We start from the raw sequence: 25,548 nt of genomic DNA on the forward strand, positions 1-25,548 counted from the left end.
AGAAAGAAGGAAGTGAAGATCATCGAACATTTTCCTCATTTCTTTCAAAACCAATTGTAATATTTTCTCTTTCTAGTTTATGTGTTTTCAAGTTTCGGCTACTATAAGTAGCTAAGCAAGTTCCTCCTCCTCTACAGGAGGTTTCAATGTAATAAAAAATGTTTGTGTTTGAATAAAGAGATCTTAGCTCTTAGCCCCTCTCATGTATTATTTTCAAAATTTTATCTTTTACTATACACCTTAAGGTAGGAAACGAATTAAGGTTGTGCTAAGTGCTGCTGAAGGAATCTGCGTCTGTAACCATCGGTTGCGATCGTGTGGTTGGACTGTGAGGAGCAGTTCGTAAAATACGGTGGATATAACCCGGTGGCATTCTGGTCAAAGAGGTAAAAGATTTAATTTATCTTACGGAAGCATGATGGGCCTTTAATTTAAAAAGAAAAATCAATAAAATTAAAATTAAAGTTGAGGGGTATTTTGGGAAATTGGGTATTAAAATCAAACTTAAAACAAAATGGGTACTGAATCCTAAGTTACCCAAAAAATATCCAAATTTTGGGACAATTTTATAATTTTTTTAAAAAACATTCTAACTTGTCGATAATAAATAACGTATTATTCTATAAACTAAATTCACGATTCGATGAGCGTATGTGAAATCTTTTAATTTAATCAGTTAAGAATGAATCAAATGTATTATCTTATGATAAAAATACTACAAAAATTTATAAACTAACCAAAATGATAAATAGAGAAAAAGAAAATTTTATATTTTAATAGTTTTTGAGTAGGTCTCTTGTAAGACGGTCTCACAAATATTTATCTGTGAGACGAGTCAACCCTACGGATATTCACAATAAAAAATAATACTCTTAGCATAAAAAGTAATACTTTTTCATTAATAATCCAAATAAGATATATGTCTCACAAAATACGACATGTGAGACTATATCACACAAATTTTTGATATAGTTTTTGTATATCTTCCAGTTTATTCTCTGCTAGGTCGATATCCATTCTCTATAAATTTGAAAAATAAATCTAATATTTCATTCAAAAAAATATCTAATATGACAATTTTGTCCATTTTACAAATATTGATGCATTATAATTGAGGAGCAACGGGTTTCACCAATTCACATATTGAGTTTAAATAATTCATAAGCTCTGAAATATACACCTATCTATCTTTGGAAAATATATATATGATTGATTTTTTAATAATTTGTTACTGAATGTAGGTCCATAATGAATTATATTTCTTCAAACAATATATTTTTGTCATAAAATTATTTAATTGTCAATTATAAAATCAGATATTATTTTCAACCACGTCTACAAGCATCCAAGATTTGACTTTCTTTCCATACTTTCAATATATTATTTTGCCAAAAGGGTGTACAAATATACAGCAGTCACACACAACAACAAAAGACAACAGTTCTTCAACTGGTAAACAGTGAACTCAAATTACAGCAACAAGACAAACATGTGTGCTAGTGATAGAACTAAAATTTATATTGCAAGGCTCAGAGGTGCGCACCACTTGTTCTCGGCCAAAGAGATGGGGTGTAAACATAAGCCAAAATGGTCGTGTAAAGTACGCTCAGTTCCCGCGGATTGATGAACTCCCAACACGATGAACACCAGAAGAAAATGTACACGCGACTTGTAGTCCATGTGTATAAATTATTGTGTGTATGATTTTGTAAACATTTTCAAGTAGTTTCTTGGCTAACAGCAGAAGACGAGGCGATATTTTCTATCTCAGGAACCGACGTCTTCAATTTGATGTATGAACGAGCTACTTCTAACATTACATCCACCTCTTTCTTATACTGCAATGCAATTGATTATGTTTAGACTATGTCATCCTTCATTCTGAATTTTGTTTACCAACATTGGTATTTCCAAAAGAAAAAAAAAGAGAGAAGAAGAAGATAACTATCGAGAAATTACAAGTAAAAAAATATACCTCATTGAATTGTAATAAAAAAATATATATACATACCTCATTAATAGCTCCTGCTTTTATCTTGGATTGCATTATACACCATTTTTTGAAATGTGCACCTGTGAGGATGGTAAAACATCGAATGCAACACACTCATTCAAATTAAAAATCTTCGTCTAAAATTAAGAGGTTTCAAATGCTCATCATTAGCAACCAAGTACTATAAAATTCTTGAAGATTCACATTCACAAATTATGGTGAAAATGACATAAGATCCTCACAACAGCACAAAGTTTGACAGGCTGGCACAATCAATACTCTTATAATAGCTCTAAAGAAGTATATTTTTTCATAAAAATGACCAAGAAGACAGAAAGATTGTATTAAAAGATGGCCATAAGAAGGTTTGCTACTCCAGAAAGCTATCTTTGTTTAAAAAAAAGTGTTTATATTAATTAAACTTTAAACTGCGGTGTCCTGAGGACTTTCAAAATAAATTGGAACAGTCAGGTGCATTTCGTTTTGAACGAGCCAAGGGGGGCAAAGAGAAAAAAACTGCATATGAAAAGAGCATGATGTGAAATATACACTAACAAGCTCCAAGAAACAACCAACCAGAGGACTAAGAAACTGCAAAACTTACCAACTTTAATATCCAAGGTGCATAAAGACTTGGAGTTCGTCTCTAAGGACCATCTACAGTGGACCTGGTTCATAGGACATCTCGGTAATAAAGAAGAGAACTAGGAATAGACCAGGAAGACAAACTCCAGATAACTGACAAGTGCATTGCATCAGCAAATCCTTATCCTATTAACCAGCCATATGTATATTATTCTGTATACTCTAAATAAAATGATTGAGAGCAGAAGAATGAGAACAGGAAACTGACGCTTAATAGTATTCGCAAACCTCGAAATATGATCCAAATGGAACATCATGGGCCTGTTGTACAGTCTCAAACACCTACGTGGTAAACAAATTCAATATCAATTCCACAAGACCGGTTAAAACTCATAAGATAGTTGCATGATTGAAAAGTTAAGTTTTACCAGAGCTTTGTTATCTGCTGACAAGACAGCATGCTGCCACTCGGTCATTGCTGTATCTGGAGGGCACATTGGGCTATTACACAAGGTTCTGAATGTAATTTCTCTGACTTGACCATCATATTCATCGGCAGCATGCCACTGACCCATCTGAAGTTAGCATAACAAGAAACTTGAGATGATTAACACTGATTACATCCATTTCAAAATCAGTAAATCATATTTGCGGAGCTCTTTTTCTAAGAACACAGTTTATATCATCAGCACTTTTAAATTTCGAGATAGATTTCATGGGATGTCTAGCATAACCATCTAATAAGGAAACGTATTTACTAAAATCTAATTCAACATGTCTTGGTCATAAGAACCTATGTAGCACCCCACTGGACATTTCCCGCATCATGTATTTTAAATATATGCAGCAGAAGGCTTACAGAATTTTTTTCAATATTTTCACAAGGATATGGTCCTATAATGACGTGGAAAAGTATTTTATGCACGGATGAATCATGGCCCTTATTGGGATATCACCGCTTGCAACCTCATGTGCCTCGTCGCAAGAAGAGCATCCTGGGGCCCTTTAAGCGTAACCATGCTCGTAAAAAGACGCCCTGATTTACTATATACACCCAAATGTTGTTATTAATGATATATATTAGTCAATATTCTAACCCTACTAAGTCCTCAAAGATTTAATCATATGTTTTTTTTAGTTTATTGTAATTTCAAAAATCAGGAACTCAAGAATTGGAACACGAAGGGAATAAGCACACAGGCTGCAAGATAAATAAATTATATTTCCTATGGTTAAATTCTGGTCTAGATGTGGTTTTGTATGAGTACCATTTAGTTTGCTTCAGCTGTAGTTTTAACCAGTCTATTATGTAAAGATTATTATCTAAGTAATAAATTACTTATTTTTGTGGTAGTGAATCTGTGTACGCCTCGTGGCACTTCCAAAAAATACCAAAATCCTCGTATGAAGTAATTGTAGAAAATGTGATACCAAATGAGGGATAAGTCAGTAATCTCCAAATTGGGTGCCACAAATATCCTTGCGCCCTTGATTATAAGTATTTAGATGTCCATATCAGCAAAAACTGAAGCTAGAACATTCGAATTAACATTGAAGCCTTTATAAGTCATGAGTTAAGATTTAAACTCATTTTAATGTTCTGGTATGAAGTAGATGAATAACTTTCAACAAATATATATTACTTACAACGAGATTAGAATCCTTTCGGACAGATCGGTACTCATGTATGAAAGTCGAACCATCATCTAGCAGAAACTTGAAAAATTGCTCAGCTGTGCAGGGAAAAACTTCCTGGAAAACAATACACTTACCGATGCAATATAAATATATGTGTGTGTGTGTTTCTTGAACTTATATAAGAGGATAAGTATACAAACATTGTATATTCCAGAAAGACATTCCTCTTTGATGAATGGCTGAAACTTTTTGGTCTTGGCCATGCTTTCCTCAAAAACTTTAGAATGTCTTCTGCTGCCTCTGATAGAGCTACTATGAGCACGCAATGCAGATTGTTCCTTTTCCTGCATACATACACATAAATATGTGAAGGAGCTACCACGCAATTCAAGCATGTGAGATTGAGATCAGTAATACAAGGACAGAAAATAATTCCAATTTTAATAGCAATTTTCGCTTTATCTGAGACGGAAAACCAACAAACAATTCCATCATTTCACACTTCCAGTCAAAGTTCATGAGCATGCAGAAAATGATAGTATAGCAAGGAAATAGGAAGTTTTATACCTCGTCTACGTCTCCAAAAGGTATAATTACCTACAAACATGGAAATGGACTCATACTTTAGAAAGAAACCAAAAATGCACTAACAAGCCAAGACTGAAAGTTATTTGACTAACAGTTTCGTTCATAAAATTCAGTAGTTCGTATATAGTCTTATGAGGAAAATAATGTAGAATTTAACTGGATCAAGCGTATGAAAAGATGCATATGCCTTTCATATGGAACAGTTAAGTGAAGATGATATTTGCAGAACACAGATGATGGAAGCAACTATATTCCTTGCATGGATTGCTTGAGAAGTAACTGATGTAATTCGCTATCGAATAAATGAATACAAAGCAGTTTCCACTTGTATTAAAACAGAAAAAACCTAGTGTGCATGCAGCATAGACCATGCTACTAATTCTTATGTGGTTTATTTTTAGTTTTTATTGTTTCCATATTTTTTTCTTCAATATTACCATAACTCTTTGAAGTTGAACTTTAAGATACATTTAAAATATTACATCACATGTTGGAAGAACACCAAATATGCCTCATAGTCTCCCATCTTGTGCCTTTGACTTCGCACACTTGTTTTCTGTATCCACCACGCACAGCGCTATCACAGCCAAAATGTACTTAAATCTTGTCTGATAAAACAGTCAAACAAATACCGTGCCCAAAAAATGTAAAATCTGAAGGGAAAATATTTTTCTTTCGAAGGATTTGTCATGTAAATTTCATGAATAACTACGTCATATTTACAACAGAAAAGAACTTGAGGCCTGTAAAAGAGAATTCTTGCTCTGAATGGAAGGTGAAACACTTGGTTTTTACTTCAAGACTACTTCCAATTGAGGGTTATAACCTTATCGACATACACCAAGTTATTGAGTATCAAGTAAATATATGTCACAATAAAAGGTAGTGGATCGAATCTTGAACAACAAGAACTAATTAAGTTTTTTAAAATTGGAAGTTTCGGGAGGTGCCTCACAAAGAGAACTGCTTGAAAGTTTCCAACGAAACTGAGCTTCGTTTGCTTTGAGAAAATGTTAGAGTGGAAGCAGATGTGCCATGTTGATATATACATTCTACCATGGTACAAAAATGATCTTTCAAGTGCACATGAATAGTTATGTTCAACAACCTGAGAAACAAAATTATTAATATCAGTAACTGAATTTGCCAACAGCCATCACAATAATAGATATGGTTTACACCGGGGCAAACTCATTTTAAACAGAGTTTGGAACTTAGAATGTCCCAGATGCAAGTAGAGAACTTTGCCTCGTCTGGAAGAAGATTAAATATTGTTTGCAGTGGCCCAGGTTTCTGATGAACAACAGTAGGTCTTTGCTTATCTAAAGTTCTTCTTCCAGTAATAGCACCAGCATAGCCATTTAAACCCCTGAAAGAACATTAAACTAGTCAAGATACTTCACTGGAAAGGCATTACTGTCTCCATAAAGATGTGAATACCAAATGGGCAGATTGTCCTTTATATCTGAACAATAAAAAAATTGATTCTGCTTGTGCCAAGTCGAAACATAATGATCAGCAAGTAAGGAAATGTATATTATAAGGAAAGATATTGTAATGAGTGAGCACAACTGTTTGAGCACATACAATGGTTCTTCAACTTAAGTACTTGAACAAATTTATTTGTCTAAATGAGCTTAGCAAGCTGCAAGAAATTTTTTTAAGAATGTTACTAAAATGTCGAACTAAATGAGCAAGATAGACGAACTACCAGATTCTAGCAAAATTATACAACAAATCTTCTATGTTTTAGTAAAATAAGTAGATATAATGCCATATAAGAATTCACAAAGGTCTCACGACAAGAAAGAAAAATTGCTTGTGATATGTTATGGAGCATTCCTATACAAAAAATATCAGGTCTAATTCAATATTAAGTGCAAACATTAGTATTTTTTTTTCCTTTCTCCAAGTTACCAGAAACAACTTCATCAAAAAAGCAGCCCAAGCAACAATGCATTCTCATATATTTCTCCCAAAGAGTCGCTACCTAAGAACGTTGGGACATTTTACATTCTTACAATGTAATGGATACATTTTACAAACAGAAGAGACAGTCACTTTTAATGATAAGCCCCATAGGGGAAGGCGAAGTTATACAAAAGCAACCTGGAAGAGTTCATTTGGAGTTTGAGAGTTTTAATATGAAGACAGACCGGACAAGCCAAAAACAAAATGAGTTTTAAACCAATTGCCAGAAAAAAGGACAAAATCTATTGGCTGGCATACTTTGAAAAAGATAAATTACCTGCCCTGACGGGCTGTCCAGTGTATACCAAACAGCCCCAGTTTGACCTTCACGTACAACAGGAATAGGCACCGAACCAAGAACTGCACTTTTCCAAATTATATCCCAATCATAAATTGTCACAATAATCTGTAAATAAAATTAGGTAAAAAAAAAAAAAGAATTAGTCCAAGGAAAAAGTGACTGAAAAGAGCAACTATTTGACTGTTAAAGACATGTTCATTGGAGCAAATTCAATCACAATCAAACTGCTTAAAAAGGTATTTCCAGTCATTTGGTTAGGACTAATCAAGTTCCACTCCTTTCAGAAGAGATTCTTGGTCAACAAGCTGGGGAATGAAATTTAGAAACCTACAAATTTATTCTCTAGGTCATATGTCGATTTCCAATTGATGATAAAATCGGGCTTCAATATTATGTCATAAGTTCATGGTGGTTTGCACAGCCACATTCAACAGCAACTTGGAGTTTATTACACTTCGACATCAACATAAACTGAATGATTATTATCCTCCTGCTGTAAAACCAAAAATGGACTAATATGTAGGAGACTTCAAGCAAGAAGTTCAATGAGAACGATTTGCATGGATTTGCTCAAAAAGGTAATTAAACCGCGACCAAAAAAATGGACCAATACGTAGGATGATTTAAAATAATTAAACCGCGACTTGATAAACTCCATCAATGAGAACGATTTGCATGTTCATGACTCAAAAAGGTACCAAGATTCCGTAATATAGCAAGAGACAAACTGATATCATAGTTAATGCAAAAACAAAATGGTGCTGAATAATGGAAAGACATTGCACAAACAGGGCACATATAGATGGAATTTATTTGCTGAACATGAGATTCTTGTCTTGAGTTCCTCTGACCGGAGCCTTCAAAATTCCTGACGCCGTAAAAGGGTTTTAAGTATTTCGAAAAAAGTCGTGGACAAACTTGCTGGAAGTACAATCATGTTTTCAGAGTGCAAGGGAATTCTTGAGCGATATATGTCATTAAAAACCATGTAGTCGAACTGCTTCTCATGGAGTTCAGAATAGATTTCTAAAGAACACTGAATGTTTCATGAATTGACATTGCCATAAACCAATAGATTACAGAAATAATGAGTTATGCTTCATTTTTCCTGTTTGACCCACAAGTCTCCATGTAAAGTTAACTACCTCCACGTGAAGCTCATCGATGGAGAAATTGAACTCCTCTCCCCACATGGGATTTCTAGATCCAGGTACCATTGAACTATAAGAACAAATAAAATCATTAACTATATTAAACTTCATGCACGAGATGCCATAAAGGTATGCGGAAACCATGTGAGGATAGCACAAATTATCAAAAACAATAACAAAAATTCCTATACCACTCTCTAACTCTACTTCAGGCTACAATAAAAGAAAACAAAGCAAAGCCTGAAATGAAGTTGAAACACCATCTCACCTTTATCAAAATGAAAAAGAAACTGCATCATGGCAATGCACAAAATATCTTCAGCAGACGGAGCTAAATCCAAAGGACTGAAATGCATGGATATTGGGCAACCAAATATTAGATTAACTTTATGGTATTAGTATCTCTTGGGCCCTTGGCCCAAATGGCGATAAAAAATTGTCCATATGTTGCATATGTTCCTTATGATATATATCATTCAGTGAGTGTTCAGGTTTTATTCGAGGATGAGATATATGCTGCTTCACCCAACAGTATGATGCTTGTATTGGTTTCCCACACCCCACCATTTTCACAGCGTCAATGGCCATATAACAGCTAAGTCATATTGGCCCTCAGGTACAATCCATGCTCAAACATGTTCATTCGACAAATCCAAATTCATCAGTTCTTTTAGGAAGGGCCTAAAATTTTCGCGCCAAATCTAATAGATGACAATTCACTTTTCCATTACTATGTCCAAAACTGAGTTGAATTCCATTTCATGCAACATGGTGCAAGTATATCTTTCTTCTCTAAGGTGCAATCAATTTGTCAACAAGGACAGATCATGAAAATTTAGTTGGCTGGGTCAAAACAAATATGAAACAGGCAGCATGGTTTTGGAGTGATGGTCTACTGCTACAGAACGAGTTGTAAAGCATGGGAAGAAACTTATTTTATATGTGTGCTCTGAGCAAGAAACAATAAATCTATTGACACTTTATGAAGTTCTAATGAGCTTAAAATAATTAAGAGCTTACACATGGAACAGGTAAAGCCAACTTCTAAGAGGCGTAACATATACAATCACACGACCACAATTTAATAGGCAAATAGATGAAATTATAACACGAATAGTTTCAAAGATAAAGAAACTGAATACAAATAAAAGCTTAACAGGAGCATAACTAATGACATCCTAGATCCCATCCTTGATAACACAGTATATCATGGAAAGAAATTGAATAATTTAGGTTGCTGACAACAGAAAGATGCTTCTGTATGTAGTCTTATCAAAATCTTTCACCAAGGATAAGTAAAAATAAATAAAAAAATTCACTCGTTCATTTAAGAAAGTGAATATAGCAGCCAATATAATCAGAGACAAATACAAACATCATAAAAATGGTATCATGCCAGTGAATCGGGCGACAGTTTCTTAAAAACACCGTTCCTTTAAAACATAGACAGATCAGATGAAATGCAATCACCTAAACAAGTTACAATTGCATAAGGATCTGAAGTGCCATTCAAATTAGCCCCCCATAAGATTCTTCACAACTAACAGTTCAACCTGAAACAGAACTTGCTATCATGCCATAAGAAAGGTCGCAGATGGGTTGCTGAAACTTTCTGTTTAGTCTAAAAGCAGTTCGAGAAACTTGCTGCTGAAAATATTTAAAATTACCTTAATTACGCAAGCAGAATTAGTTTGAGTGTCTCCTTTAAACTGTACTATCTACAAAAGAAGCGTAGGACTTCATGTCATGTGATAACGAAAACAATATCAAAGATTGCACAAAGAATGGAAACTTTATAACAGCATGCAATAATCACGATAGCAAATACTAATTAACAAGCATCAAAGATTAATGAAGAACGCTAGCATTAGTACAATGGGAAAAAGTTTTAAGACCATTTGTGAATAAGGGTCAGAAATACAATTCCAACCAGAGTACCAGACCAACATTACTTTTCTAATAAATAATAATTTAAAACATTTATTCACTTAAAAAAGTCGAGTATATTAGCTGTCAACTCCATCATATCTTTTGCCTTCTCAAATTAACTATCTTTCATATCTGTCATCTTATTAAATTGGTATTTATAGCATACTACAAAAAGAAAAACCTAATTTGATTGTTTCCTCAAGTAGTTGTGTGCCATGCAAATCAGAAAGCGTAAAATCTTAAAGGAGTTTAGCTTCGGGGGAGTTGGTGAAAAATCCCCAATCAAAACATTTATTTGGGTTCACTCCCTGCCCACAAAATTGTAGTACTATGTCATACAAATTGTGGTACACTTCATGTAGAAATGTGGTACACTTCATGTGGAAATGTGGTACTAAAAAAGTACCCAGGGACTGAACACAAAAAAAAAACGGCGGCTGGGGAGTGAAGTCCAATTTCCCTTTTAGCTTTCATTGGATGTTGCCAGAAAATCAATTTATCGGAAACTGATTATATGCAGAGAGAGAGAGAGAAATAATCCAAAAAATTATACAGAACACTATCAATTACTTGGAATGTGTGGAAAGAGAAAAAAACATTATGAAGCCAGTAATTTTGCAACTGCTTTTCTATCTCAACTGAGTGCTAACATAAAATAGTTGGTTATATTTTGGGCATGTCTGAACACAGGATGGGGGAGTTCCCTAAAAAATCCCAAGCAGAATCAGAAAACAGAAATGGATTAGAGCTCTTGTATCAGAAAAATTGAGGTTCAAAATGCTAAACTAGGCAATCCGATATTCTCAGCCCGGTTCGCAACCTCTCTCTCATGCAAATCCAGCACGGTATATTCTTACAAAAGTCCAGAATATAGCTGATGACGCAAATGAAACAGCCACATTTGAATTCTCAGAAAAGTGAAGTGATTCAGTAGTTAAGATAGCAATCATGTAAAATCAAATCAAATAACGAAATAGAAAGAAACCAAGAAAACCACAGCCAAAAAATTCAGTATTAAATTAAATTTGCCGAGAAAACCTTCTTTTTTATCAAGAATCACATCAGCGCCGGCGGTAGCCATAAACGTCCTATCATCTCCGCCGCCGCCATAACAGCCCAGAGTCAAGTACCAATAAGCCACTACCACGAATGCCGTAGTAACCACCGTGACTTGCACCTCCCACCACGAGGGCCAGAAAAACTCTATCGACGGCCATAAAAAGTCCATAGCCGCCGTCATCATTTTTAACACCCACACTCCATTAAAATTAGTAAAAATTAATGTTTGAAAATTTATTAAAATTTTTGTTATAATTTAATAAAATTATTTAAATTTTAAATATTATCGATATATCAAAATGTACTTTTTAAAATTTGAAAAATATAATATTATATGAAAAAATTATATTTTACACGAATTTTTTTTCGTAAGATTAGTCAACTATTATCATATTTACAATAAAATATAATATTTTTTGAGTGATTCAAATAAAATATTTATCTCACAAATTGACTTTTGAGACTCTTTCGAAAGAGTTTTTGTATTCAAATTAAATGAAATTGTATAATCAATTTAAATATTTAATTGTAGTTTATATTTTCAAGAGACATAAAATTAAAATTTGAATTTAAAAATAAAAAATGAAAGACCTCACGTTTAATTAACGGGAAATTGACCTTCAGTTCCCAGCCGTCGATTTTTTTTGTGTTCAGTCTTTGGGTACTTTTTTAGTACCACATTTCCACATGAAGTGTACCACATTTTGTATGACATAGTACCGCAATTTTGTAGGTAGGGAGTAAACCCAAAGAAATATTTTGATTGGAGATTTTTCACCAACTTCTCTTTTAATTAAACATGTATTTTCTATTTGTTTTAAATATTTAATGCAGTAAGTAAATATATTAATACTAATAAATATTGTATTTTATAACAATTTTTTTGACTAGAACTTTTCAAATACGACAAAAACTTTTTTTTTTTACATCGATATATATAGATATAGATTGGTCTACGGGTCAATGGGCGGAATAATCGAGTTTCTTTTTACAATTTTTTTTGTTTAAATAACTCTTATTTTCTTATTTCATATTAGATTTAATATACACATTAGAATAAAATCTCAATAAATTAATAATATTAATATATAAAATTAATTTTAGTTTTTAGAAAAGTATTAATTAGTTAATAATTTATTATAGATTATCTTTTGCTTGACCAACATAAATTTAATTGCATTAAAAAATCATGATATTTCTCTGATGTTGTATCAAATTCCTTTAATCAATATGCAAAAATAAAATTTATTGTACATATATATTTATACAAATAATTAAGTGATATTCATTGATCTTAACAATAAATAATATTCAATTTATTAATTAATCAAATAAAATTTATCAAATTCCTTTAATAAAATGTTAGTTTGATGCGAGCATAATTAATTTTGGTTGGCAGTGCTATAGAAGCAAATCATGGAGTTATGAAGCCAAAAGAAAACAAGAGAATTAATATTGAATAAAAAGTTGTTTCTTATAAAAATTAATAGGCATAACACACATTTAAATGATGTAAAAGAGCGCAAAATGTCGATTTTGTCATAAGTTTTTAATTTGGTATTTTTTAAAAATCAATTTTAGTCGTTTCATCTTAAAGACGTATAATTTAATGACCAATATTATTCTTAAATTTTTTAAAGTATCTGATTAAAAAAATTTATTCATATCTGCACGTGTGTTTAAAAAGATGGTTATAAATTTTAACAATATTATTAATCATTTATTTACATTATTTTTACGAGAATGACTAAAATTGATTAAAAAATAAAAATAAATAGTTACATGATTATTTTTTAATCAAAGAAACATATAAGNATATATATAAAAGTAACACACTGGACAACAATTAATTTAAAAAAATAAAATATATAAGTAAACTTATATCCTCATTTACCATTTTCAAAACTCCGCAAAAAAATTGAATATCCTTTTTCAAATGAACTATATATCTTTTATTTTCCCAAATAATTATTTCCTGTTAATACAAGTCTAAAACATCAACTACCAAATATTATTGTAGATCAACAAACATATATATTTTTAATCCAATTTTAATTTGTTCGAACCAAATATATTACGTTATATTAAACACAATGATANAAAGGACACCAATTTTTTCTTCCAATTTTACCCTTATATGATACTATTTTACATTTTTGTTTGTTTGTTTGTTTTTTAAATTTCAACACACACTTATATTTTTAATTTTTTTATTTCAACAATTCAAATATCAATTTAGTCCCTCTATAATTTGTCAAATTTCATTTTAGTCCATCAATAATAATAAAAACGACTGTACACACACGCATCGCGTGTACAGAATAACTAGTGTTTATTAAGAATGCTGATATAACATCGAAAACAAAGCAATATTTGACGAGAGATCAACGTTCAATTGGAAATAGACTAAAAATAATAATAATAATAATAACATACTAACTGACTTATAACATGTTAACTAAAAAATAAAAAATTCGAAATGACAAAGACCAAAAAATGGTTATTCTACATTGAACACATAACATTTCAGACATTTTATGACAAAATGGAGGAGGTTATCGGAGGTGGGGCCTATAAAATCCCCCCCGTTTTGCCTAGTCGAGCATTTCATATGGTTCACGTAACGTCTTTTCGGCTAAATCAAATGGAGGGATATCAATAACCAACGTATTCTCCTCCTCTTGCATGCCCATTGCTCTCATCCATTCTTGAAACATCGACAGGCTCTTTCCTGTGCCATTGGAAATCAGTCGAATCCATTTCCAGCTTTTTTTTTTTAATCTCCACCAAGTCATAGCTTTGGCCATCGTAATCTATATGCTTTGTTGGGATTATGGCATGGTGTATTTGTACGAGGAAAGAGCGTTTTTATGGTTAAATGGACAAGGCCACGCAGTTGAAGAGCGGGATCTCCTGCCAGTTCTCAACGGGTTCCTTGAGGAAGAGCGAGAAATTCACTTTCCAGCGGCAGAATTCACTCGACCCGAATCGGAAGAATTTCCGGTTCAGCTTCGGGCGGCAATCTTCGTTGGACCCCATTCGGAGAAGTGCGTTGGAGGATGACTGCGGCGACGAAGATGGGTTCGCCGTGCCGGAGAATCTAGATTCGACAATGCAGCTGCTTTTCCTGGCCAGCAGAGGGGATGTGAAAGGGGTCCAGGATTTGCTTGATGAAGGGGTTGACGTAAATAACATTGATTTGGATGGCAGGACTGCTCTGCATATTGCTGCATGTGAAGGCCATGTTGAAGTTGTGAAGCTTTTGTTGAGTAGAAGAACCAATATCGATGCCCATGATAGGTGGGGTAGCACGGTACGTTTATTTATTCAGTTTTTGAAGCGAGCCATATTTTGAATGAAACAAATATGTGTAATGAACTCACGAAGACATAATATCGTGGGAAGGGGTCGATTGTGCAAGAAGTTGTCTTGACTAGGTTGAGATTCCAATTTTTGTTCAAAGGTTTCATTTTTCTTGTTAAAGATGTCAATTTTGTTGCTTAATTTATACTACAACATAAGAATGGGACCCTGTTTTATAAAGGATTTATTTATATTTTAATGTGATGGCCTGTGTTTCTGGAATCCCGGGAAACAATAGCAGGCTCGCTAGATCCACGGCTAATAAACATAATACAATTACAGCATATTTCACTTCATGGAAGACGAAAACTTGGTTGGAGAGTGATTTACCTTTCTTACGTTTGTGCTGTTTTTTGTTTTGTGACCATGTTAGAAATGAATATGACTAATTCTTGTTGGAAGTGTAGTCATAGTTTCTTTTTAAGTTTAACATGATGCATTTTACAAGATTTTTTCATCAATGTAGGCTGCTACTGATGCCAAATATTACGGGAACGTTGAATTATATAACATATTGAAGGCCCGTGGGGCCAAAGTTCCTGTAAGTGTAAAATTGTCCTGCTTTAGGTTAAAAAGGTTTTTTGTTCGTTGGTGACACTCATATAAGTGCATGCCATTTCCTAGAAAACCAGGAAAACGCCGATAACAGTGGCAAATCATCGTGAGGTTCCAGAGTACGAGCTCAATCCAATGGACATTCAGATACGAAAAAGCGACGGCATCTCGAAGGTGTTCTGATTTTTTTGGGAGCTAGAGATATATTTCCAATTGATAATCCAATGCACTGCTTCTCGATGCATATATAATATGTTATCATTCATCTGTCGACTCTAGTACATTTTTTCTAGTCTGAAGGTTGCAAACAACGACAAGTTTCATTTGTAATAAGACAAATTTTTCCCGTGTCTGCATGGGTGATTCATGGTCTGAATTTATAACATATTTATTTTACTGTTTGACTTTTGACTTTCCATCCGTGGACAGGGATCATATCAAGTTGCTAAATGGAATGGCACAAAAGTTTCAGTAAAGATCCTTGACAAGGATAGCTATATAGCCCCTGAATGCATGTATACACTACATTCTTTTTAGCTTTTATGCATATGTTTCATTTTGGTTGAATGTTGGTTTATTTTTTTCTTTTGCATAATCTATGTTTGCTTTCAACTAGTGAAATGCTTTCTAAATTCAATTTTTAAAGGAGTATGATGCTAGTTTGGCACATATTCAAAATAATACAATGAATTTTTCTCCAGATGCTGCACAATCTTGTTTTAAGTTTCACAGCTTTGTCATTCGTAGTTCGCTTGCTCAGGATGATATTGTTATGTTTGTCTAACATTTCGGCCGTATAACCAAAATTTATTTTGGAGGGTGGTGATGGAACTTTTTGTTCTATATAAGAAGACATACATACAAGATATGTACATGGAGTCAAGCTTTTCTTCTGAGCTGTTATACATTGTTGTCCGACCAATATAGACTCTAGCTTACCAAATATTTAAGATATCATTCAAATCACCCTTTTCCGAAGATGACATCTCTATATGCTCTAGCGATCATCATGAGTAAATATAAGAATAACGGTTACCTCATGTGTTAGGACTGCTATTGAAATTAGTTATAAATCTATATGATTGATGCCTAGAGTCATACTCGTTGAAAGTAAGAGTTTTGATGACCACAATGTTATCTATATTTTTATGATTATGATACCCGTGAGCAGCACTAATGTGGTTGTCAAATTTTGTTTTCATCCTTGAAGCCTCAACGTGTAATGTCTTTTCTTGTGACTACTACTAATAGAAGTACAGAAATCTGAAAGTTCTGATCATTATTCAATCTAGTTATTGAAAATAATGGTCATAGTCGATGATCAAGCAATTTTCCATGTTGTAAAGGGGACTATATTATGTTGACTGTGGAATAAATGCTTATTCAACGGCAGTGTATTCCATGTCAATGTTTTCATCAATTCACATTTGTATAACGCATGACAACCGACGTAAACAAACAAAAGTTGGCCAATCTTTAACATTTTTTTTGTTTCGTATAGTTGGCTCAAAGTTATTTATTTATGTTCTTGTCTGTTCTTTCTTTTTGAAATTTGTTCTTACTTCAGCGGAAGGTAATAGTTTTAATGTATTAAATTGTAGAAATGCTTTCAAACATGAGTGGTCAGACATCCCAATGTGGTTCAATTTGTTGGTGCTGTCACCCAAAATCTACCAATGATGATCGTTTTGGAGCATCACTCAAGAGTAATCATCCATCTTTCTATGCATCCTCATACATGCCACACTCCCCTCCCACCCATACAAACACTCGTGTATTTTCATACATGAATAACTTGTCAGATTTTGATGCTCATCGCTTACTTATAATTCGAATTCTCAGGGAGACCTAGGTAGTTACCTTCAGAAGAAAGGACGTCTGTCTCCATCTAAAGCACTGGGATTCGCACTTGAAATTGCTAGGTGACAACAAATTTCCAAAATATAAGCACATTGAAATGTATACTTTGTTGTTTGAATCGTTTTTATGCCTTTGGCCATAATCTGCTTTAGTCGAGTGGGTAACACATTTGTTATTATTGCAGATTGGCGTTTTATATAATGATTTTGTGCTTATCTTCATTCTGTTGTCCTTGATTCCTAATTCTTTGCATTTGGTTCTTTTTCTCTTGATGCTGCTTTATGCATTCATCCTTGTCCCCTTTTCTTTTTAAACCAGATTTTTGAATTCATTATGTGTTGGACACTGACATTTTGGATCTTGGTTACTCGACAGGGGAATGAATTATCTTCATGAGAGCAAGCCTGAGCCAATCATCCATTGTGATTTAACACCAAAGTAAGGCAACTATATTCTTAAGTTGACGTCTTGACATATACATATTTTTACCGTTGGCATCATATAGTGTTTTGCACACTTATCGACGTTTTCATGTTTAGATGATGGAGGGAATGCGACCATTCTCTTCCAAGTCCCCTGAGGAGGCAGCTAAGTTAATCTGCTTGGAAGAAAAGAGACCAACATTGAAGTCCAAATCTAAATATCCTACAGATTTAAGAGAGTCAGTCCTTTTTCTCTTCTTTACTTCATCCTTATTTCTGTTTGTTTTAATTTGTTGCTTAATTTCCCTCCATGAAATTTTCCGAAAGACGAAACTAATTATCTCAAACTTTCATTAAGATACTGATGTTAGAAGGATTGGAAGGTCACTATATATTTTGGTACTTAGAATTAGTTTCCCACTTCCCCCTCTTCAAACGTCGCACAAACTTTCCCAGCACAAAATGAGGATGAGTTCTTTTGCTGGGTTTTAGGCATCTTAAGTTTAACCTAACTTTATGTGGGATGCTTTTCTCCGGAGAAGATAATGAGATTTTAATCCATATGAAAAATTGTCAATGTAATCTTTTACACTTTCCTTGCTGATGCTCCCTTCTTTATCCATACTAGACAACTTTAGAACATCATATCTATTTTGAGTTGAAAAGCTAAAGTTTTGTCTTGTTCGTTCACGATGCTACGTTTCAAGACAGGTTGATCGAAGACTGCTGGCATCCAGATTGTGCTGCACGGCCAAGTTTTTCCCAGATCATCACATGGATGAACATGATTATTGCAAACTGTTCTAAGCATGGATGGTGGAAAGACACTTTCAAACTACCTTGGTATGCTTATGCTGCTTTCCTTGTCTTCTCCTTCCTTTCATACTCCTTTTTCATTGTCCGGTGTTTACTATATATGACTCTCCGCTGCTGGGGGCAATGAATCATCAGCTTCTTTCGTCATTCGCGCAATCCTAATGTCATTTCCAGGAAAATGATCTTTCAACTCTTCGCAATATTAATTGTTTTGCTGCCGATGCTTAAAATGACTTCTTCCATAGGATATAAGACGCACACGGGGTTACTTATCGTGAGGAGGCGGAGTACAAAATATTAGACGTCCGTCCGCTAGCGGAGCAGACCGACGCAGCTTCATCCGAGAGGAGGAAAGTGACACAGCATGGAAGAATATAGATAAAAATGAAAAAGAGTGAATTTTGTTCGTCTCTTCGTAACGTTACATTAATTATGAATAAAGTTTTTAAAATTCTATATTAATAAAGATGTGTCCTTCCATTTTTTTTACTTATGATGAAATATCATAAAATTTGGAGGAATGAGAATATGAAAAATATCATATAATAACAAACATTTATATAATTTGGAATAATATTATGACCCGACAAAGTTTATAGTAATTCTGAATTATATATTTTTGTCTTGTTTTCTTCATAACCTATCAATATTACATAATAGTAAAGAGTATTTAATTCAAATCTAGTAGTACATGAAAATACAATATCAGTTTTATTTGTTTAAATTCAATATAATTGACGAAATCTAAATTATATTCTAATATTTGTCCAACATAATGTTTGTAAAAATTTTGGGTGAATTATTTGTAAACTTTATTTTAATTTTTATGTTGAAATTTGTGTAGCGAAGAACTAATTTTCATTAAAAATAAAAAAGTAAATCTTATTAGAGAATATACAAGTGAATCATGTTTATATTTATAATAAAAATATTATTTTTGATTTTTCATAAATCATACAAATAAAAAATCTGTGTTGATATCATCTTACGTTAATTTTTTATGAAAACAAAATTATTGTGATATAATAGTTTTTTCATCGTATTATAAATTATATAAAATAAAAAAAACGGTCATTAATTAATTAATTTATCGCGCTTGCTATAAATCTCGTCCCTAGAGTTCAATCCTCCTGGCATCGCATATACTCCAGCTTCAAATCCTCGCCTTCCGGCATTAATCAGCGCTTGTATTCGATTTTTCTTCAGTTCTCCCTCGAATAGATTCATTTCCTCTTTGCAATTTAAAAATTACGAGGAATCATGGGGAAAAATCAAGCATACAAAGCGATGCAGAGATCTCGGCTCGGCTCAAGCTCAGCCGCCCCGGATGAGGTTGAAGATGGCATGGTTTGTACCGTTTCATACCATTTATTTGTTTTTTTTACTGGCGGAATTTTGGATGTTTAGTTTACGAGTGTTTTGAATTGAAATTTCATGTTTGGTGGATTTTGTAAGAGTTTAGGTGAAATTGAGTTTTTTTTTTATCAAGATGTTGAGATACCATAGCGTTGGGTAGAAAGTTTCCTGATAATTTTTTTATCAGCTGTTATGGAACATGAGTTTAGGGCTTTTTAAAGATAACTTTAGCTACGGAAGTTTATTTTTCTTTCTTCNTTTTTTTTTTTTTTTTTTTTGACATTAAATTTCTGGCTTTTTAAATTTAAACTATCTTATTAGGTTACTGCTAAAAAGATCTGAATCTGAACACGTGTATTTAAAAATATTGTGATTTTTTTGGTGTTAACATGATTGAAAAAGATTAAAAAAAAAAATTAGTGTTCAAGATTCTTTGTTACTGTTAAAAATTCTGAAAATTTCATGTGCAGTAAACAAAATGTAGTGATTTTCCTTTTAGAATTTGTGTTACCATGAAGATGAAAGAGTAATATCATTTAGCTTAGTTTCAACTTACCAACGTTGATGAATTAACGACAAGGTAAGGGAATAAGGTCCTGTAACGTTAAAGAGGAAATGTTGGAAAACGAGAGCTATTGATCTCTGATTTAAAAGAAAAGGAGCCAATATAACTGATTTGAAGTTTCGAACCAACCGAGCTCATGGATTGTAAGTTTAGGTAATGCTCGAGTGTTTGTGAGGGCTGCATACTTATTATTTGTTGGGTGTAACTGAAAGCTTGAGGTTGGTTCTGTATGTCAGGAGAAATTTTTAAGGAAATATGTCTCTGGAAATCGTAGTGAGGAACATGATGTGTGTGATATTATTTCGAGAATTCTTCCAAGGTTGAATTCGAATAATGTATATGAAAATGAAGTGGAAATAAGCTTTTACGAATGAAAATGAGATGCTAATATTGGATTTCACTTTTGGAGATGGAATTATTGCCATCTGTAAGATTGTATACCTTGGAAGACTTGTGTCCTGAGTTTCAGCTATGTGCGTGTGATTTTCCTGGTCTTCCATGATAAGTGAAATGATTTCTTTTAGTCAGTTTTGTAAGAGTAATATTTTCTGTCAACTTTTTTTTTTGGTATTGATTGTTTAGTTAATTTGTGTGTCTAATAAGATAAATCTCAAGACTTCTTATAATAGAATAACTCACATATTTTCATTACCTGTATTTTTAGTTCTCTTTGATTCTTGTCGTTGGAAAGTGGAGCTTTAAATCTGTCAGTTCCTCATGTCCCAAGGGTCAAAGGCTTTTATTGATATTTATGAATCAATTTGTGTCTGGTTTTGTCACACGATGGTGTCGACTGTGGTTGCTCTTGGGTATATGCCCGGCACTCCAAACAAATATATATGAAGAGAGAAAAGAACAAGTTCAACACTTGCCCACCATTATTATAATGCTTATTAATCCTCTAGGGCTGTAAATTAATATTTTTTCTTTACACCAAAACATAAAGTATGCTGAGAAGGGTACGCATCAGAATTATTCTTGCGATGGGCACAATACATCTTATCATATTTTTAAAAGGAATTGATGCTTCGTAATGGCTGATCCGAACAGAGTTGATTTAGCATCTCCTAGGAACCAAAGTACCAACTTTGTACTATAACGATAAATCTTTACAGAGGTATAAACTATTTCGATCAATAATAATGTTACTTTTGGTAATGTACAGTTGTATAAGCTGGCTAGTTTTTCATCATTCCAAAGTTTATTTCACATTAATGGAGACTGGAGATGTGCTAATTTTTTCTGTACAATTGATTGTTGAATGACTTTTCCTGTTGGAAAAGTTTTAAAATAGTGTTTTCCCCTATTTATTTTGGATCTGTGCATCTTCTAATGAGGACAATCACAGGTGGATGGTTCTTTTCATTCACCAGAATGGCATGCTGCTCGTTTGGCAAGTCTAAAGACTTCTCATACAATTACATGGGAGGAGTACAAGAAGAAGCAAAAGGTGATTTATGTGGCTGCATATTTGTAACTTGAGTTTACGTGCTATCTTTGTATACATGTTGTCTTTCCATATAAGCCTTCTCGAGCTAGATCCAGGAACTTTTTTTTTGTTTTCCTATTTTCTTTCTTTCAATAAGTTGTCTGCCACAGCTATAATTTTTATTTCGAGAAAATTTATCTTTAAATATTTTTTAGCATCTTTAATATTCCAAATCGGTATTTTGATATTTTGAGCCGTTGACCAAGTACAGTCTTATCGATGTTAATGGAAATTAGGGTTGAAAGCTAATGTGGCTGTGTCATTTGCGTGATGAGTTGTTGTCAAACTGCAACTTTAAGGAAGGTTGCCATTTATCTCTTTCGAAAATTTAACTAGCATGTTGAGGAGGGAAGAGTGAATTGGAGCGAACCAACCACCATGTTTCCTGAATCTGCCACTTACGTTGTTGGATTATACAGTGCATAATACATGATACTTAGAACTGACTCCCATGTTTAATCACGTTTGATCAAAGACAGGAAGCATGTGTTTCAAGAATAAGTACATACTATTCCTTTTGAGTGTCATACATTTATTTCTGGCAGATTCCCTAGATATGTAGAGCTGGATACTGATCTCAACAGCTCAGCATAACCTAAAATTTCTATGGAAAACTAGTCACTTAAATTTCACCAGGTCAACGTGCATCCTCTTTCAATAATGGTAGTGGAGTTTAACAAGCTCAAATTTTGTCTTTCCACGTATCTTCTTATCTGTAGGGCTTCAACTTCACTTCATTTGCTTATCCCATGACTCTAAATTACTCGTCCAATTTACGAGGCTTATTTTTGGCACTCCAGGTTTTCATGTAAATATGGCTTAATCTACGCTATGCCCAAACAAGATAAGATGGCCACTAGATCTATTTATATGTGTTACTCAACCTTCCGATTCATCTGTTCCATTATCTTCAATTCAAGACCAGTAATGCCCTTTCGGTCTTTTCGTTTAGCTACTGTAATTGCTGTCTTTATCTTGTGATGTTTTGTTTATGTGGTAATATTTTTGTGTCTTTCTGTGGCTCTAATGTTTTCAATGTTAGGAAGAAGAAGTGAGAAAGGGGGAGGTGGAAGCTGATAAAGATCGGATGATGAGAGAGTACAGGGCTCAGCTAGATGCTGAAAGGGCTGGCAAACTTGCTCATGGAAAAAACCACTCTAGCAGCAGATCCAGACGCAAAAAAGGTAACGCACAGTGTAATTGGGGATATCGTATTTCAGCAATTTTTAGCTTTTTATGACATTGTTAAATCATAAATTTGCCAGCAGATAAGGACAGAGATTTAAAGAAATGCAGCAGCAAGAAGCGAAAGGTGCATTATACAACAACTCCATTTATTTATGTCTTCCACTTCAGTGAGAAAAAATTGTGGTGAAGCTGATAATGGAGAATTTCATGACCCAAAAAAGGATCGCCAAAATGTAATACCTGACATAGTCACAAGTGATTATCTCAAGCTATGCTCTTAAAACCAGTAAACAAAGCTATGATTATGGGGATCACATGAATTCCGCTCATAATTCATGGTTTATTCTCGAATGTCTGTTTATATTTTAAGGAAACGAAAGGTTTGCCTGTGAAATAATGAATTTGATAGAGTAGTTTCCAATATAGTATGACAGTTGCTCAGGAGTAAAGGGTGAAGCGAATTGGGGAGGAAAAGCACGTTAATATTAGTCAAAGTATCCCCTTGCAATGAAATAAAATGCCGATTTATGTGCTTATTATAATAAATAAGAAACTAAATAAAATAAATAAAAAATCGTCCTGAAATTGTACCAAGATCTATTGTGTAATTTGCTTTAACTAAGTTACTCCTATATCTGCTCCTAAAATATTAATCCCTTGATTTATGTGCTTCACATCGAAATTTGTATGCCTAAGTTAACTTTACGACTTTTTTGCGATTGACTTAGCATTCAAGGCTATCTGATTATAGCTCTGGCTCGGATTCGGAAACTTCAAGCAGTGGTGATGATGAGAGGGAGTCAAAAAGATCTAAATCAAGGTTGAAGAGAAGGAAGAAAGAAAAAAAGCATGTGTCGTCGAAATCCAAGCACTCAAGCAGCGAGAATGAAGACGCTGATGGCCCTTTACCACTTTCTAGATTTTTTGGGAACCACAAAAGCTGATATTTTGTTCAAAATGTGCATTATCTCTGGTTATTGAGTGTACCAGGTAGATCTTCTCTTTATGATTCCTGATTTGAGGTTTTGTTTATCTTGTTTGCTTCATGTATACTGTTTCCAAATTTTTATGGATCCTCTCTTCTTTAATATATGTAATCTTTCTGCAGTATTGACTTGATACATGTAGTTTGTTGCATTTTTGAATGAGTTTTGTATAATACCCATGGGGATTTTTTCTTTTCATTTGCATCATCGAATCTTAAATTAAAAGTTGAGTGATTTGGCAATTTCATCGAGGTAATATTTGCACGCAGCTGTGGAAATGTGTCGAATTGTTAATTAAAAGTGTATTAAATTTGAGTACCTTCATTTCCCTTCAGTTTGGATAGAGATGAAGGTTGTAGCTGCTAACAAGAATCTGCGGATCTGTTTAGCTCTTGCATTTGACGTGAGAAGGTAAGCATCCAATGATAGTAACTTGAACGATTGCTTAAAATTGAGGCTTGTATTCAAAATTTGTAGGCTACTATAAACAGCATTTGCCATCAAATTTTTCGTTTTTGTTGTTGAAAAAAATGTTGCGATAATTCAAATAGAAATTATTCATGCTTCAAAGCTCAGTGTGTTTTTTGCTTTTACCATTGTCACCGAGGTTTGAATAATATGTACTCCACCCAAATGTAAGTATGGCGTTTTATCATAAAAGTATTTTTTTTTTGCTGATTGGGATTCAAAACATTGATATAGTTATTCAAGCTTAGGGATGTTTGATTATCCTTACTTCATCGAAGTTCCCTCCACGTGCCTAACGATTCTTAGTTGCGTATTAGTTACCCCATAGGGGTCTTAAAAAATTGAAGCAGGGGGCCAAGTCTTCTCAGGTGGGCAGAACTTAGATACTTAGAAAAATTTCACATAGATTTTCCCAAAAAAAAAAAAATTTGCATGTGATGACCGTATCGCCCACTTTGTCCCTCTATAAACTGGCAGTGTCGCTGACCAACCCCTCTCCAGTGGTGGAAGCAGATAGTAATAAAAGAAGATGCTGACAATTCTTGGGGATGAATACCCCAATAAGAAACAATGTTGTTTATGGTTTATACAGCCACATTGCCCTCTAAATTCACCAGAGTTAAAAACGCCGCAAAAGGCTCAGTCAGCAGACGAATCAGGCTGTTGAGATTGTTCTTGAATGGCATTTCCCTTCTCTCTTAGCTTGCCCATTGACTCTTTCATGGCCTCCTTCCTCTTTTTACTTGCCAGAACTTTTGCCATCAAGCCGCTAACGCTTGGGTCTTTTTTCTCTTGCACTGGGGGCGGTGGCGCTCTCCTTGCTGCCTTTGCATGCTCCCCACTAATGCTCAGCGCCACCATTACACCACTCAATCCCAGTGCAATGCTCCTGCATCACACTTTGGGTATTCAGCGTCATAAAACTCTTTTCGAGCTATATTGTCTTTGTATTCGTTTATTTTTTTCTTGTTGTTTTGTTTAGATAATCTAGTCTTTGTATACCAGATGTGTGAGTGAATTTCATTTCAGAATCATAATGCGATTTCTTTCTTAGCTTTTGCCTATTCTATTATATAATTTATATTTAGCAATCTTGCACAATTAGAACTGCATAAAATCACATAGATAAACAATAAAATGCTCATGTTTGGTTCTACGTTTGCTAAAAACCTGACTCGAACCTTCGTTGAAAATGGCTTCCTTGAGCAACCTGATCGGAGCCTTGACCGGAAGCCCTGACATTATGGAGCCTTTGAGAGTGCAAA

The 25,548-nt window shown here is 33.8% G+C and overlaps 3 protein-coding genes across 11 annotated transcripts; 2 read left to right on the plus strand and 1 right to left on the minus strand.

Annotated features, from left to right (window-relative positions):
- Positions 1 to 1,363: 1,363 nt before the first annotated feature.
- On the minus strand, positions 1,364 to 11,405 carry LOC140988547 (BAG-associated GRAM protein 1-like). 4 transcript variants are annotated; one of them, XM_073457549.1, is made up of 12 exons: positions 11,195 to 11,405; positions 9,895 to 9,945; positions 7,053 to 7,181; positions 5,760 to 6,173; positions 4,784 to 4,813; positions 4,417 to 4,560; positions 4,226 to 4,330; positions 3,007 to 3,153; positions 2,867 to 2,920; positions 2,598 to 2,661; positions 2,012 to 2,073; positions 1,364 to 1,838 (listed from the first exon to the last, which is right to left on the minus strand). In XM_073457549.1, exons 4-12 carry the CDS (start codon positions 5,853 to 5,855, stop codon positions 1,719 to 1,721), a joined length of 822 nt encoding a protein of 273 aa, XP_073313650.1. In that variant the 5' UTR covers positions 5,856 to 6,173; positions 7,053 to 7,181; positions 9,895 to 9,945; positions 11,195 to 11,405; the 3' UTR covers positions 1,364 to 1,718. The 4 variants fall into 4 exon arrangements, with proteins under 4 accessions (XP_073313650.1, XP_073313649.1, XP_073313646.1 ...); XM_073457548.1 differs by having other exon boundaries at positions 7,053 to 7,135; positions 8,222 to 9,945; XM_073457545.1 differs by lacking the exons at positions 5,760 to 6,173; positions 7,053 to 7,181 and adding an exon at positions 8,222 to 8,572.
- A 2,443-nt stretch (positions 11,406 to 13,848) lies between these two features.
- LOC140988729 (integrin-linked protein kinase 1-like) lies at positions 13,849 to 18,238 on the plus strand. Its single transcript, XM_073457785.1, is given in 10 exon segments — positions 13,849 to 14,528; positions 15,045 to 15,119; positions 15,203 to 15,307; positions 15,563 to 15,648; positions 16,735 to 16,751; positions 16,754 to 16,839; positions 16,976 to 17,055; positions 17,369 to 17,431; positions 17,533 to 17,654; positions 18,127 to 18,238. Coding segments are annotated over 9 exon segments (951 nt in total). The 5' UTR covers positions 13,849 to 14,093; the 3' UTR covers positions 17,537 to 17,654; positions 18,127 to 18,238.
- Positions 18,239 to 19,314: 1,076 nt separating this feature from the next.
- Positions 19,315 to 24,222, plus strand: LOC140987787 (uncharacterized). Of its 6 annotated transcripts, XM_073456446.1 has the most exons (7): positions 19,315 to 19,578; positions 21,526 to 21,602; positions 22,442 to 22,565; positions 22,684 to 22,825; positions 22,907 to 22,953; positions 23,558 to 23,819; positions 24,151 to 24,222. In XM_073456446.1, exons 3-6 carry the CDS (start codon positions 22,473 to 22,475, stop codon positions 23,771 to 23,773), a joined length of 498 nt encoding a protein of 165 aa, XP_073312547.1. In that variant the 5' UTR covers positions 19,315 to 19,578; positions 21,526 to 21,602; positions 22,442 to 22,472; the 3' UTR covers positions 23,774 to 23,819; positions 24,151 to 24,222. The 6 variants fall into 6 exon arrangements, 5 of the variants coding, with proteins under 5 accessions (XP_073312547.1, XP_073312543.1, XP_073312544.1 ...); XR_012177206.1 differs by lacking the exon at positions 22,442 to 22,565 and having other exon boundaries at positions 21,501 to 21,602; positions 22,910 to 22,953; positions 23,581 to 23,819; XM_073456442.1 differs by lacking the exon at positions 22,442 to 22,565 and having other exon boundaries at positions 19,317 to 19,578; positions 21,501 to 21,602.
- Positions 24,223 to 25,548: the final 1,326 nt, after the last annotated feature.

This window comes from Primulina huaijiensis, chromosome 11 (assembly GCF_012295235.1).
Source record: "Primulina huaijiensis isolate GDHJ02 chromosome 11, ASM1229523v2, whole genome shotgun sequence".
Lineage (NCBI taxonomy): Eukaryota > Viridiplantae > Streptophyta > Magnoliopsida > Lamiales > Gesneriaceae > Primulina > Primulina huaijiensis.

Bases quoted from the DNA above. Each gene is read 5' to 3' on its own strand.
- LOC140988547 (XM_073457545.1), bottom strand. From the start codon at position 8,371: ATGGTTTCCGCATACCTTTATGGCATCTCGTGCATGAAGTTTAATATA. The intron at 4,561-4,783 runs GTATAAAACTTC...GTATGTATGCAG, and splicing joins CTTTTGGAGACGTAGACGAG to GAAAAGGAACAATCTGCATT. The intron at 2,662-2,866 runs GTTTGCGAATAC...CCTATGAACCAG, and splicing joins CATTTGGATCATATTTCGAG to GTCCACTGTAGATGGTCCTT.
- LOC140987787 (XM_073456442.1), top strand. From the start codon at position 19,492: ATGGGGAAAAATCAAGCATACAAAGCGATGCAGAGATCTCGGCTCGGC. The intron at 21,603-22,683 runs GTGATTTATGTG...TTTCAATGTTAG, and splicing joins AGTACAAGAAGAAGCAAAAG to GAAGAAGAAGTGAGAAAGGG. The intron at 22,954-23,557 runs GTGCATTATACA...CGATTGACTTAG, and splicing joins GCAGCAGCAAGAAGCGAAAG to CATTCAAGGCTATCTGATTA.